Source organism: Myotis yumanensis, unplaced genomic scaffold (genome assembly GCF_028538775.1).
Source record: "Myotis yumanensis isolate MYYU_CA2020_CCGP unplaced genomic scaffold, mMyoYum1.0.hap1 SCAF_10, whole genome shotgun sequence".
NCBI lineage: Eukaryota > Metazoa > Chordata > Mammalia > Chiroptera > Vespertilionidae > Myotis > Myotis yumanensis.
In genome coordinates, this window is record NW_027223761.1 from 7,990,331 (window position 1) to 8,003,895 (window position 13,565).

General features: G+C 56.2%; 1 protein-coding gene across 4 annotated transcripts in view; it reads left to right on the plus strand.

The window, feature by feature from the left end:
- Nucleotides 1-13,565, plus strand: part of ANO1 (anoctamin 1) — a 73,516-nt gene that overhangs the window by 24,183 nt on the left and 35,768 nt on the right. For 2 of the 4 annotated variants that reach the window (XM_070427713.1, XM_070427712.1), the window contains 5 exons: nucleotides 1,293-1,358; nucleotides 1,845-1,900; nucleotides 6,189-6,230; nucleotides 12,052-12,116; nucleotides 12,920-13,054. In XM_070427713.1, the coding sequence (XP_070283814.1) occupies nucleotides 1,293-1,358; nucleotides 1,845-1,900; nucleotides 6,189-6,230; nucleotides 12,052-12,116; nucleotides 12,920-13,054 (364 nt within the window). The remainder of the gene's footprint in view (nucleotides 1-1,292; nucleotides 1,359-1,844; nucleotides 1,901-6,188; nucleotides 6,231-12,051; nucleotides 12,117-12,919; nucleotides 13,055-13,565) is intronic. The other 2 variants (XM_070427711.1, XM_070427714.1) reach the window with 1 other exon arrangement.

Consider the following 13,565-nt stretch of genomic DNA (forward strand, 5'->3'; position numbering starts at 1 on the left):
GGGCCTCCGGGTGCAGGTGCTCCCTGGGGGTGGGCGCACTGAGTGTTCCCGCTGTCTCTCTGGCAGGCCTGGTTCCCAGAGCCTGGTGTCAGAGCAGATCGATGTGGGGGGCACCTACGCTGCACCCCCATTTCACATGGGCGCCTTGTCTGAAAGCCCTACTGGCCTCCAGATTATTCATTCAGCACCTGAGGAGTCTGTCACCCACCAGGCCCCTCCAGGTGCTCCCTGCCCCCAGGGGTCTGTGTTCTGGGAGAGGAAAATAGACAGTAAATCATCAGATGCACCAGGTCCTAAACTTGCCTGTTGCAAGGGGTGGGGAGGCCTGGGGGTGGGTGGGGATGAGAAGCAGTGGTCAGAGAAGGCCCAAACCTGAAGGAAGGCAGCTCCGTGTTAAGAGGGTCCTAGGAACAGCGAGGAGCCAGTGACCTGGACCACACCCCACATCCTTTCCTTTTCTTTTTTTATATTTTTACTGATTTCAGAGAGGAAGGGAGAGGGAGAAATTGAAACATCAATGATGAGAGAGAATCATTCATCAGCTGCCTCCCGCACACCTACTACTGGGGCATCAAGCCCCCAACCTGGTCATGTGCCCTGACCGGGAATCGAACCGTGAACTCCCGGTTCATAGTTCGATGCTCAGCCACTGAGCCATGCTGGCTCGGCCCCGGGTCCATTTCTTCTTGCAGGCGAACTCACTTGTGTGTGATTTCAGCCATGTGCTCCCGCCTCTCTCTGGTCTGGATTGCCCAGAGCCCTCAGGTGCCCTGACCATTCCAGGTCACTAATGGTGGACACAGTTTTTAAGCAGATTTCCAGAAGCCCCCTTTCCGGCACTCTCACAGCAGTGGAAAGTGGGCCGGCCAGGCCAGTGCAAAACCTAACCCACATATTCCCTAGAACGCCTCTTGAGCCAGGCAGGTGGTTCTGTGACCAGCAAGGGGCTTCATGGAAACCCCTCAACAGCACTGAATCCCAAAAATGTGTGTGTGGACCAAGACCAGAGTCCCGGGACCCGATCCCCACAGCACTGTCCCCGGGACACGGAGCACAGCCAGCCTCTCTCACAGCACTGTCTTCCAGGGTGGGCTGCCCTGATCCACAGGAAGTGCTGGTGTGGCTCTTGGTACAGTGCACTCCGTGCAGGGCCTGGGGTCTGCGAATAAGGGCCTGACTCTCATCCCACTGCCCCAGGGGCACTGGGCCGCAGGGAGGGCTCTCCCCCAAATACAGCTTCGATGCTTTCAGGCCCTTTTGCTAATGTAACTAATAGCCGGATGTGTAAACAGGGCAAGGAGAGGGAAGAAAGAAGGACTCTGCCCTTTTAAGTAAAAGGCGAAAGTGTGGTAAATACGGTAAGTGCCTCTGCCCTCCGTGCCGGGCCGCAGGCCTCCTCCTTGGCTTTTCCAATCAACCTAAAATCTAATTCCAAATTGTATGTGTGTTTCTGACACCATCAATTTTCCTTCCCATCCATATTTTTCTTGTGATTCAGCTTTTCTAACCACTCGAAATCATCCTTCCGATCTGCAGGCTTGCCCTCGAGCAGGCGGGGTCGTTGGTGAATTGCCGGTTTGGGGTTCCTCCTTCCTTCCAGACGTAACTTCCTCTCGGGGTTTCCTGGGTGTCTTCCTGATTCTGCCAATCGAGCATGTGTGTGTCATCGGGTCGAACCTGGGGAGGACGCCCCAGGAAGGTGGCTGGGCTCTGTGCAGCCAGGTGTGGTTCGCTCTGTGAAAACTCTCAGTGGTTGCGACAGTCCCGGGACAGCTCTGTCGGGACGCGGAGCAGCAGGGGACACGCGTGGTCCATAATCCTCTCTCTCTGCCTTTATTTTTAAGGCATCACCAGCCTGCTGGCCAATGGCGTCTACTCGGCTGCCTACCCTCTGCACGATGTAAGTGACCTTGACAACAGGGTTTATCTCTGCGTCATTTGCCTTCCAGAATCCCCATGGGCCCGCACACCCCCTGGAGCTCTAATTATCCTGCGGTCTCGGCTTCCTGCTTTGGCTCGCCCTGAAATGTCAGCTGGGCACAGGCCTTCCCTGTTCCCCCGAGTGGGGACCGAGGAGTTACAGGGCCATCTTTTCTTGAAGAGCAAATCCACCAGACACGGTGGTGGTGGAGCTTCTGCTCCAGCCTTATCTGAACCTCGGCCAGCTGTCCAGGACCTGTCTCCCCTGGCTGGTCCCCGCCCTGCCCAACCCCCGGGTTCTGGCAGAGTGGCCAGGGCTCTGCATGTTTCTATCTCTGCAGAGCGAGTGGCCGGCTTCCTGAGCTGAATCTCCAAATCCCACTGGGATCCCCCTGACAAATATAGCCCGTGGCCTCAGCCCCTTGTTGTCTTGGCTCCGGGGTGGAGAGAGCGAGATGGTTCCTCCTCATTGTCTCTATGGAAACGGTCTAGAGTTCAGAGGGGCACTGGGAATGGGCCGTGAGGCCTGAGCAGTGTGGGAATCCCGGACAGAGGATCTCGAACTTTTCAAATGTGCGTTACTGCCACGGCGAGGAGCCAAGAAGCCGGAGAGGACAGGCCTGGGGGGCCAGGGACTCAGACGCTGGCCCTGCTCACTCCTCTTCGGCTACAGTGGAAATAGCCCCTGGTGGTCTCCGAGCCTTAGTGTCCCCACCTGCCAGTTGGGAATAATGCCCGCCCTGTCCCGTTGCCAGGGCCAGTGGGGTTGTCAGAGGGAATGCAGAAACGAAAGGGGTTTCAGCAGCAGTGGACTGGACAAATGGAGGGTGTAGAGCAGTGATGGCGAACCTTTTGAGCTCGGCATGTCAGCATTTTGAAAAACCCTAACTTAACTCTGGTGCCGTGTCACATATAGAAATTTTTTGATATTTGCAACCATAGTAAAACAAAGACTTATATTTTTGATATTTATTATATATATTTAAATGCCATTTAACAAAGAAAAATCAACCAAAAAAATGAATTTGCGTGTCACCTCTGACACGCGTGTCATAGATTCACCATCACTGGTATAGAGCAGCAGAGGGCCGACCCCTGAAACACTGACCTGCTACCCCTGCCCTCACCACTCACTGTAGGGATTTGAGGTCAACTGGCTTCCCCACCTTTTTAAAAAATATTTTTTTTATTGACATTTTAGAAAGAGGAAGGAAGAGGGAGAGAGAAACATCAATGAGAGAGAAACATTGATCGCATGCCTCCTGCACACAGTTCCTACTGGGAGCTGGCGACCCAGGCATGTGCCCTGACGGGGAATCAAACCGTGACCTCTTGGGCCAGCTTTCCCATCTTTGTGCCTTCGTGCATGCTGTTCCTTCTGCCTGTCATGCTTTTCCCGCCGCCTCTGCCTGGACAACACCTCTCCCCTCCCAGGGCAGACGAAGCATCACATCGACCCACGCCTGCCTGGTTCCCCTTCCCCACTCCGTGATCTCTCCCTGCCTCCTCGGGGCCTCTGATGCTCTGGTCCCAGTAAGACACCGCTTTGGGCGGCCATTCACTGTGCATGTATCTCATGAAAACCCGATGCTGGCACCTAGTGGTGCTCAATCAATGTGGTGTTGACATGGGCTGGACCAAGTCAAGTTGCTTCGGTGAGCCATGTTGCTGGATGAAAGTTTCCAGGGCAGGGCTCAGAGCCCCACAGATCCCACCATCGCTTCCGCCTCCTCCCACAGAGCCAGGGGTCCAGAGGGGCCTCGCTCACCCACCCGCCATGCGCTCAGGCTCGGTGTTCAGTCCCACTGGCACCAGGAGTGCAGCCCTCTCCATCACCCACGTGGCCTTTGAGCTGAGGACTCCTGGCAAGGGTCAGGGGCACAGAAGCGGAAATGTTTCAGAGTCCCTGCCTGTTTTAAGTCAGACCTTTAAGTCTTGAAAGGGAAAGGGGAGAAATCAACTTTTCTGAGCACCTACTATGTGCAAAGAACTGTATTTAGTAGGAGCTTTACTTTATTTAATTCAGTGGAGACAAGGGGACTAGAGAGGTTTAGTAACTTGCCCAAGGTCACACAGCCTCTGGGGAGAGCTAGAGCCAGAAGCCAGCCCTCTGACCCGAGGCTATGCCTCCATCCCCTAGTGGACCACCACCTCATTTTTCCCTGGGCACCAAATGCACCCGCCCCCCCCCCCCCAATCACTGCCACATTTGTCCAGCAATCGAGTCTGTCTGCAGTGTAAGCAAACTGTTCCCACTTTACGGATGGGGAAACTGAGGCTGGGGTTGCTGGGAAAGACAGCCAAGAGGAAGTGGAGCCTGGAGCCTAGATCCTCTGGCCAGGTTATAGACTTGGGATGTCTTGAGGGAATACGGAGCTTTATATCCGTGAATTTCCCATACAGTTGAAGGACACCCACCTCCTTCAGTACCAAAGCTGGTGTTCAGACATGGCTGTGAGCGGGGCCACGTGCACCCCATGCTCTTAAACATTTGAGAATACTGCCCATAGTGAAGGCGCAGTCTCCTTGGTCGGCACAGGCTCTTCACACATGCTGTGTAGTCCTAGCTCTTTTCAACCCTTTTCATCTCACACACACATAACCTAGTTACTAAAATTCTACGGCAATCTGGCAAAAAAAACCAACAACATATATATAGATACCATTTTGATTCATTCACACAGGAGAGTTACTATGTTGGCCGTTATCATTTTTTATTTGACAGTCTAAGGCAGTGGTTCTCAACCTTCCTAATGCCGCGACCCTTTAATACAGTTCCTCATGTTGTGGTGACCCCCAATTTCATTGTTACAAATTGAACATAATTAAAGCATAGTGATTAATCACAAAAACAGTATGTAATTATATATGTGTTTTCCAATGGTCTTAGGCGACCCCTGTGAAAGGGTCGCTCAACCCCCAAAGGGTCGCGACCCACAGATTGAGAACCGTTGGTCTAAGGGAAAAGAGGTCAGTGCGCCTGACTAAATAGTCAGGTATTACATTGTTTAAAAATTCTTGTGGCGCACCGGGTGGAAATCGCTGCCTGAGCTCTGAATTTTTCATCACCGATCTCACCACCACTAAGGTGTTCGATGTCTCTGCTCGCTGCCCTCCGTGCATGCCCGCAGCACTGCCACCCCCTTCCAGTGCCTGGCTCACTGTGTTCGTTTGTTCATTCATTCAATCATTTATTCAGCAAGATCACCTGTCAGCAAGGTGTGGGGTGCCAACCAGAGGACACCTGCCGAAATGGGGTGTGCTCTGAGCGAGACCCCCAGGGGGTCTCTGTAATCAGTGTGTCAGCCACAGAGAACGGATTTTGACATTTCAGCTGGCCACTCGGCTTCCTTCCTGGTTGGCATCTCCCCGCCTTGAGGTCACCAGCTAACCAACCTCTAGATAGATGCGGTACTGTGGGGCCCAGGTGGCTTACTCCACCATGAGAAGAAAGACAGGGCAGGGAAGAGTCCTTTAAGACTCTCAGAGCATCTCCCTTCCAGGACCAGGGTGCCGGGTTGCTTGCCAGGTGGCCCAGTCCTCCTCACCTGGAGGGGGGCTGGTGGTGGAACGGGCAGTGGGCACGCCCCCAAGGGGCCTCAGAGCTTTATCTGTCGGGCAGTTCTCAGGACCAGCCTCACCGGGCCCTCACTGAGCCCCTCACTTGTGGCTCCTGCTTAGTCAAAGCTGGTGCAAGGGACTCACTTTTGACTTTTAGACCCTCCTCTTCCATTGCACTTGGAGACGGAATCTGAGTCCCGGGTTGGATCAAATTCAGCCTTCTATCCTCAGGAAAATCAATGCGCCTCAATGTTTCCATCTGTAAAATGGGAGATTTGGGCTTGCTGATCTGTACGTGCCGTTACCATATCATTTATCGTCTCTCCTGGGACACTCAAGAGTGACAGGGGCCCCACCTAGACGGGGCACTGGGGCCGAGACACTGGGGCCATCCTGCAGAGTGGAAGGTGTGTTCACCCTGTTGATAGATTCTCCAGCCCCAGAAGGCACCTCCAGGGACCTGGCCACAGTCCTTTCTCGGACTTGGCCTCTGGGTCGGGTGGAGGGCAGGGCACTCGGGACACACGGAGTGATTTGTATCACGGAGGGAGGCCTGGTCCACCTCCTGCTCTGGGTGAAGTCTCGTCCTAGGGTGATCTTAACCGGGTCAGTGGGTGTTTGTGGAGTCTGTTTGGAAACGTTAGGAATGGAAATTACTCGAGAGTGCCCTTGGGTGGTAAGAACATCCCTTTTCTCTTTTCCAACAGGGAGAGTATGAAGGTGAGGACGTGGAGTTCAATGACAGAAAAGTAAGTGGACGCGAGGGAGAGAAGGGGCTCCGGCCGGGTCTGGAGGGGCCCCTGGGCCTCGGGAGGGTCAGGGCGGGTTGCTCCATGGGCATCTGTGGTGACAGGGCTTCCGCTCCCACAGTTGAGGGAGAACGTCGGTGAACTCCATTCGGTTGGTTTCTCCTTCTGATGCTCAGAAACGCCGGTGGCAGGTTATCTGTGCTGCTCAGATGCTGCCCGGACCGGGCCGGGGTAAACCTGTGTCTTAACCGGGATACGCAACCGCCGCCGTCCCTGCTGACATTCAGCCTATCCTGCCCTGCTCCGGGCAGATGAGTGTGGGAACCGCTGTGGCCAGCTGCATAGAGAGCCCCCAGCACCCTGGGGAAACTTGCTGGATGGTATTCAACCCAGTGTTTCTCAAACTTACTTGACCTGGGACCGTTTCTCTTTTTTTATCTTTAATTTCTTTATTGGTTAAGGTATTACAAATGTGTCCTCATCCCCCCATTAACCCCTAACTCCCCCCCCCTCATGCTCTCATCCCCCTGTTGTCTGTGCCCATTGGTTTGGCTTATATGCATGCATACAAGTCCTTTGGTTGATCTCTTCCCCTTACCCCCTCCCTTCCTACTTTCCCTCTGGGGATTGATAGTCTGGTCGCTGTTTCTCTGTCTTTGGATCTGTCCCTGTTCATCAGTCTATGTTGTTCTCTATATTCCACAAATGAGTGAGATCATGTGGTATTTATCTTTCTCTGACTGGCTTATTTCACTTAACCTAATGCTCTCCAGTTCCATCCATGCTGTTGCAATTGGCAAGAGTTCCTTCTTTTTTACCGCAGCGTAGTATTCCATTGTGTAGATGTACCACAGTTTTCTAGTCCACTCATCTGCTGATGGGCACTTAGGCTGTTTCCAAATCTTAGCTATGGTGGACTGTGCTGCTATGAACATAGGGGTGCATATATCCTTTCTGATTGGTGTTTCTGGCTTCTTGGGATATATTCCTAGAAGTGGGATCACTGGGTCAAATGAGAGTTCCATTTTCAGTTTTTTGAGGAAACTCCATACTGTTCTCCACAGTGGCTGTACCAGTCTGCATTCCCACCAGCAGTGCAGGAGGGTGGAACCCTTTCTAATGGACAAGTTGTTGAGCTAGCATTCGTGGGATGCACTTTGGAAACATGATTCCTCCCTTCCCCAGTGGGTGTTCCTGATTCCAGCCCCCAGGCTTTCCAGGAAGCTCTGTTCCTCCCCCGCCTCCTCCCCCCACCCACTACGTGTACACATCTTCCCACAACAGCCACCTCTCCGCCCTCCACACTCTGGAAGGTTCTGCCCTGCCGTCCTGCACACATGCCCACGCCCAGATACCAGCCTTGCTCCTGGCTCCGAGTCACCCCTCTCGGTTCCCCCCCACCCCTCGGGGAGCAGCCCTCCCTGGGCCCTGTGTCTCTTTCGTCCCCTGTCCAGCCTCTCACCCCGAGAGCGGATCCCTCCAATGTGGAGAGCAGAGACGCTCCCCCACGAGCCTCACAGTGGTGGCCTCGTCCCAGATGGCAGGGCCAGGAACCTCAGGCTCTGGAATGTTCCTCATTCCCGCCCCCTCCAGCCCCCCATACGTGTTTTTAAACCTCTGGTACTTGATCCAACTTGCCCGCCCAGGACCCAGCTGAAGATGCTATCTGGGTTAGCACAAAATTACATATTTGGTTATTTTTAGTGGAACATCTGGCATTCGTCTGAGACCCCATGACTTGCGGAACTCCCCCAGCCCCTCCCCAGGCCCGGCCTGGCCAACTCGGCCTCGGAAGCCCCCTTCCTTCTGTCTCTGTGCCCCTTTGGCACCAGCAACCCCCTTCTGCCCAATCCCATCCTCCAGGCCCTAGGCCCCTCCACCCCAGTCTCCCTCCCTCCTCCCCACACTCCAGCCACACTGGCTGCCTTGCCAGTCGGAAGGCTCCTTGCACGATGATCACACCAGTGCCAAGACTGTCTCCCCAGTTGCTTTGGCAGGAACTATTTACTGAACACTGCTGTGTGCCAGGCCCAGCCAGCATGGCTCCGAGTTCACCCAGACCCACCTGTTCTCTGCCTGGAAAGCTGCCAGCCTCCATCTCCTTTTTAATGTTATGCCCCAGCAATGAACATGAGGCCTGGCCTGGGGGGCTAGTCAGGGAGTATTAGATGGGTGGGTGGGTGGGTGGGTGGATGGGTGGGTGGGTGGATGGATGGACAATGGACAAACAGATAAAAGTTAGGATGGATGGAATGGACTAAAGGAAAACAGAGAGGGAGGCCAGGAGGGAAGATGTCCAGTCAGGTGTTGAGGTCCTAACTCAGAACCCTAGAGAACCTCTCATTCTCCCATGATGACTCCCTCTAAGGGGCCCGGTTCTGAATATTTTGCCTTTCCAATGACAAAGTCTATGGCATCCTGTCAGTGGCAGGAGCCTGTGTGGCTGACCCCAGGGACAGGACGGAAAGGGGGACCCCGGCAAGCCAAGGCCATCTTCCTGGCTGAGCTGCAGGAGCAGGGGCCCAGCAGGAGGCAGGCGAGGCCACAACCGGGGGGGTGGGTGCGGCTCTCCCCTCTGCACCCGGTCGCCTCCTGCAGGTGTGGATTAAGGTGGCTCCATCCTGGGCTGGACTGAGAGCCACAGGGCCCGGCCCATGCTTCCTTCCTCCCTCCCTTCCTTTGTTCATTCATTCCTCCATCCATCCATCCATCCGTCTGGCAGTTACTGACTGGAAACCTGTTATCTGCCCCAGGCCTTATTGGAGGTGTTGGGGACGACACAGACCAAACAAACCTGGTCTTCTTGGGGCCTGCGTTCAGGGGGGGACACGGCAAAGGGCAAATCCATACACAGCCATTAAGAACTGCGCCAATGCCCAGCGTGTGGGCCCAGCGGGAGGTCTGGGCAGGAGGAATGCTGGCAGGTTGAGCCGAGACCCCCTCTGAGGTCCGGGTGCTGAGAGCTCTAGGTCACTGTGACTGGAGCCGCCGGTTCCCCACCCAGGGCACCACCGGCACCTCCCACCCTGCTCATAAGGCTGGGGTGCACCCTGGGAGTTCTGCCAATGGTAACAGGGAAATCTTAAGTCAGATTTCTCTACCCTGACAGCTACAGGGTGATGGATGTTCTCTGCTTGGCAGGAAGAGAACTTTACCGAGGTAAAGTGGCTTATGTAGAAATCGGGGTGTGCCCCACTTGGCACAGCTGTGGGTGCATGGTGGCCGGCCTGCTGTGGGCCGGTCCCCCTGAGCAGGTTCGGGAACATGGTGACTGGTGTGACATGGCCATGGCTTCAGAGGCTCTCCTGGCTTCCCCCCTGTGCCACCCCTCCCTGGGCCAGTCTTCCTTCTCTCTCTCCCTCCCAGGATCTCTCCCTCCCCTCCCTCCCCCTCTCCTCCCTCCCTCTCTGCCTCCCTTCTTCCTTCCCAGCACCTCCCAGCCTGTCTATGATATAAATCAGCGACTTGATTTCAGCCAAGGGAGGAAGCCGCCCCGGACAGGGATGGCCATTTTGCTTCTCCGGAGGTGCTGTGCAGTCTCACCAGAGTTTGCTGGCGCCGACCTCCCTGTTCACGGAGTGCAGCTGTGGGCTGTGCGTCGCTTTCTGCATGGCCAGGCGTGTGAGACAGGGAGCACGGCCCTCTGCCTTCCACGGAGCTCCCTCTGTGCGTGAGCCCGTCTGGCTTCATTCTGTGACCGGCAGGAAGGACAGCGCCCTTCAGTATAAAGGAGGCGATGGGGCCCAGGGGGGAGCCCCGGATGCCCACCAGGACTCGGAGGGGAGGGCCAGCTCACGCACTCAGCGCTCAGTGGTTAGGGTCTACGCAGGACCTCCCACCAGGCTCAGAGAGGTCTGCCCAGGATGGCCACTCCAGACTCAGCAGAGCCAACCACCCCGCTCAGAGCACAGCGGGGGAGGCCCCGTGCAACCTGGCTCCCTGCCCGCCCGAAGCTGCAAAGCTCCCCTCTCCCCCCACCCCCTTCTCCAGCAGCAGGCCTGGCCATTCATCTGTCAGAACTTGGAGTCCTGCTGAATACATCCTGTTTGTACCACTCGCAGGACTGAAGGTCTGAAGGCAGCTACCCCATAAAGATCAGAGCAGGCAAAACGCAGGATGCTGACAGCCAGGTTCACCGGGATTTATTGCGACTGCGCTTTGCTTTCCTGCGTTCTTTCCTCCCTGCTTTTAGAGGTGCGTGTGGACCGCTGACGGAACAAACACGGTGCCTCTCTTCCTCCCGGGCGTTCTCGCTCAGCTGCGGCAGGGGCCCATGTCCAGGGAGCCCTGACTCCCTGGTCTGTGGAAGCTGGACCCACCCAGCAAGCTTCTTACACATTTTTCATTTTCAAAGACTTGAATATACGTGGGTGCCCAGAAATGGAGGAGGATGTGTTAACTCGGGCTGCAGGCACAGAACCGCGTAGAAGCGCGGCGTAAACAGCAGACATTTAGTCTCACAGTTCTAGAGGCTGGAAGCCCTGGACCCAGGTGGTGCCGGGGTGGTGTCCTGGAGGGCTCGCTTTCTGGCTTGCAGACGGCCACCTTCTGGCCACATCCTCACAGGGCCTTTCCTCTCTGCGTGTGCGTGGAGAAGGGACGCTCCCGCATCTCTTCCGCATCAGTACTGTCACATCCAAACCCCACTTTTATGACCTCTTTTAACCTTAATTACTTCCCAAATACAGTCACACAGGACACAAACATTCAGTCCATAGCATAGAGCGCTTGGAATGATAAGATGGGGCCACAGCAAAATCTAAGCATTAGAGACCCCCCAAATTTTTTAATTGAGCATAGGAGACCCCCAAAATATTTTAACTATCAAGAAAAGAAAGAAGGACACAGGGCAAGCTGCAGCATCCAGAAGAGACCCCGGCGAGTCCTCACGGCATCCCCATGCCCACCTCCTGCCCAGCAGAGACAGGTGGCGAGGCACGGAAGGCCCCAAGGCGGGCCCCCGCTCCCGTGCAGCCAGCCGTGTGACCTTGGGCTTGGAGTTCAAGGTGGGAAAGCACGGATTACCCCTGTGTGTGGGATTTCCTTCTTCCAGCCAGCAGTCCTGACACGGCGGCGTCCCTGGGACACCCTGAGCGTGTTCACGCACAGCTTCCGATCTGTCCCTCTCATTACCGTTCCTGCCCACAGCCCGGGGGTAACGGTGTGTGCAGGCTTCATTTATTTCACTAAGTGTCTTAATCAGACAGCCCGTCTCAGGAGACAAACGTCGAGCTCTGTGCATCCCATGAGATTTTTTTTTTTTAATCTTGCCACTTTTATTTCTTTGCTCCAAAGCCAAGTAGATTCTGTCCTTTATCACGATGGTTCCGTGTGTGACGGGAGCGACCGGGAAACCTAAATGGAAAAGGCTTACAGTGTCGGGTGGCTTTAGATCAGGTTTCGAAGGGAGAGGATTCCACAAAGATGCCCAAAGCCTCTTTCCCATCCCCACCTTCACCTGAAAACGTAGGCTCATTCCTGCTCGGGGAGCCCCAACCCCATCGCTGGCCTTCAGCGCCAGCTCAGCGACCCCCGAGGGTGGGTTCTTTGGGACCCTTCCAGAGCTGAAGGCCGTGACCCAGTTTTTCCATGTCCATCTCCCCCACCAGGACAGGGGCCCAGGGCTCAGGGCTGTGTCTGCCCAGCTCCCCTCCGAAAGCCCGGTGCCCAGCATGGGGCCTGGCCCTTGTCCGACTCTCGCCAGTGTTTGTTGAATGAATGAAGGATGTAGCTGTGAGCAGAGAACATCAGCCCTGTGTTCTGGGAAGGGAACTGGGAGCATCCCACTCTCACCAGCCCCTCGCCGCTTTCTCTTTGCCAGCTCCTGTACGAAGAGTGGGCCAGCTACGGCGTCTTCTATAAGTACCAGCCCATCGACCTGGTCAGGTAAGCGAGAGCAGCCCGGCTCCCCGGGCAGCGGCTGTGGGAGGCAAACCCCCCGTTGGATGCCAGTGGGATAAATGTCCCCGCATGTGCCAGCTGCCCTGACTGTTCAGTGCCTGGGAACCTGTTTGAACTTGACCCGAGGCCTCCCGGCAGGACCAGCAGCCGTAGTTCACTGGAGGAACCATCACTGGGCTCTTTCCTCATACTCGCTGTCTCCTCCTAATTTCGCAGCCCGGCCTGACTCTGCCGGGCGGCGGGCCAGGTCCTTGCGTTGCTGTGCTGAGAGGCAGAAAAGAATGTGTCCTCTCCCAGAGGACCTCTGTCCCGAGGGCAGGAAGGGGGTGGGCCAGATTCAGCTGTGTGTGTCCTCTGGGGACATGGAGACAGAGCTCAGCCCATGAGCATTCGTCTGAACCCATCACGGCATCTGAGACACTCAGCAGGAGGCGCAGGCCCTCTCCTGGTGCCCCCAGGCCAGAGTGCCAGCTCTTAGCTGAACCCGACTCAGGAAGGAAGCTGGCAGCCTCGCGGGCCATGCATCGCGCCCACCTGCATGGCATGCGTATCACAAACACCTCTCCCGGGTCACAGCGGGGCGTTGGGGGGGGGGGGGGCGGACGTAGGGAAAGCAGAGAGCACCCCCAAACCTGGTAGCCTGGCTCAGAGCCCCGCCCACTCTCTACTTCCTGGCCCAGAGAACCAGGGGCTGCTTTGAGCTGTTCCCTGCAGGGGAGGGGACGGGACTTGTCTCCCAGCGGTGCAGAATGAGTGAGCTTGTCTCTCTGGCTTTGCCCGCCGTGCAGGAAGTACTTTGGGGAGAAGATCGGCCTGTACTTCGCCTGGCTGGGCGTGTACACCCAGATGCTCATCCCCGCCTCCATTGTCGGGGTCATCGTTTTCCTCTATGGATGCGCCACCGTCAATGAAAACATCCCCAGGTAGGCGGGGCCTGTCCCAGGACGCGCCCATCTCTGCGACCAGCTGCAGGCCTCCTTGGCCTCAGGCCCCGGAACCTTCCGCACCCACACTCAGCCCCAGACTGGCCGTGTGCTGTCAGGGCGGGGGCCGCTGCAAGGGGCGTAATTGCCATCTGAAGGCCGGGCATCCTTTTCGGGCACAAACACCCTAGGAGCCGTTTCACAGTCGAAAGCAGACGGGAGACAAAGCTCCTTTTCTTCCTCTGAAGTTTTCTTTCCCCTTTTAGTTCTCAGTCCTCAGGTGACAGGAAATCCCCTGCCTCCTGTGAGGTTGGGACATGGGACAAATGCCATTCATGGGCCTCGGGCAGGGGACTCGGCCGGGTCTCTCTCCGCCTCGACCCCGGGGCTCGGGAGGTGAGGCATGAACAGCAGACCAGGCCTCTGCACGCGAACCCACGCTCCTGCTGCCGTCTACCACGGTCAGGGCAGGCTGGGCACTAGGGAGAAGGCCGAGACTCTAGGGGCAGCC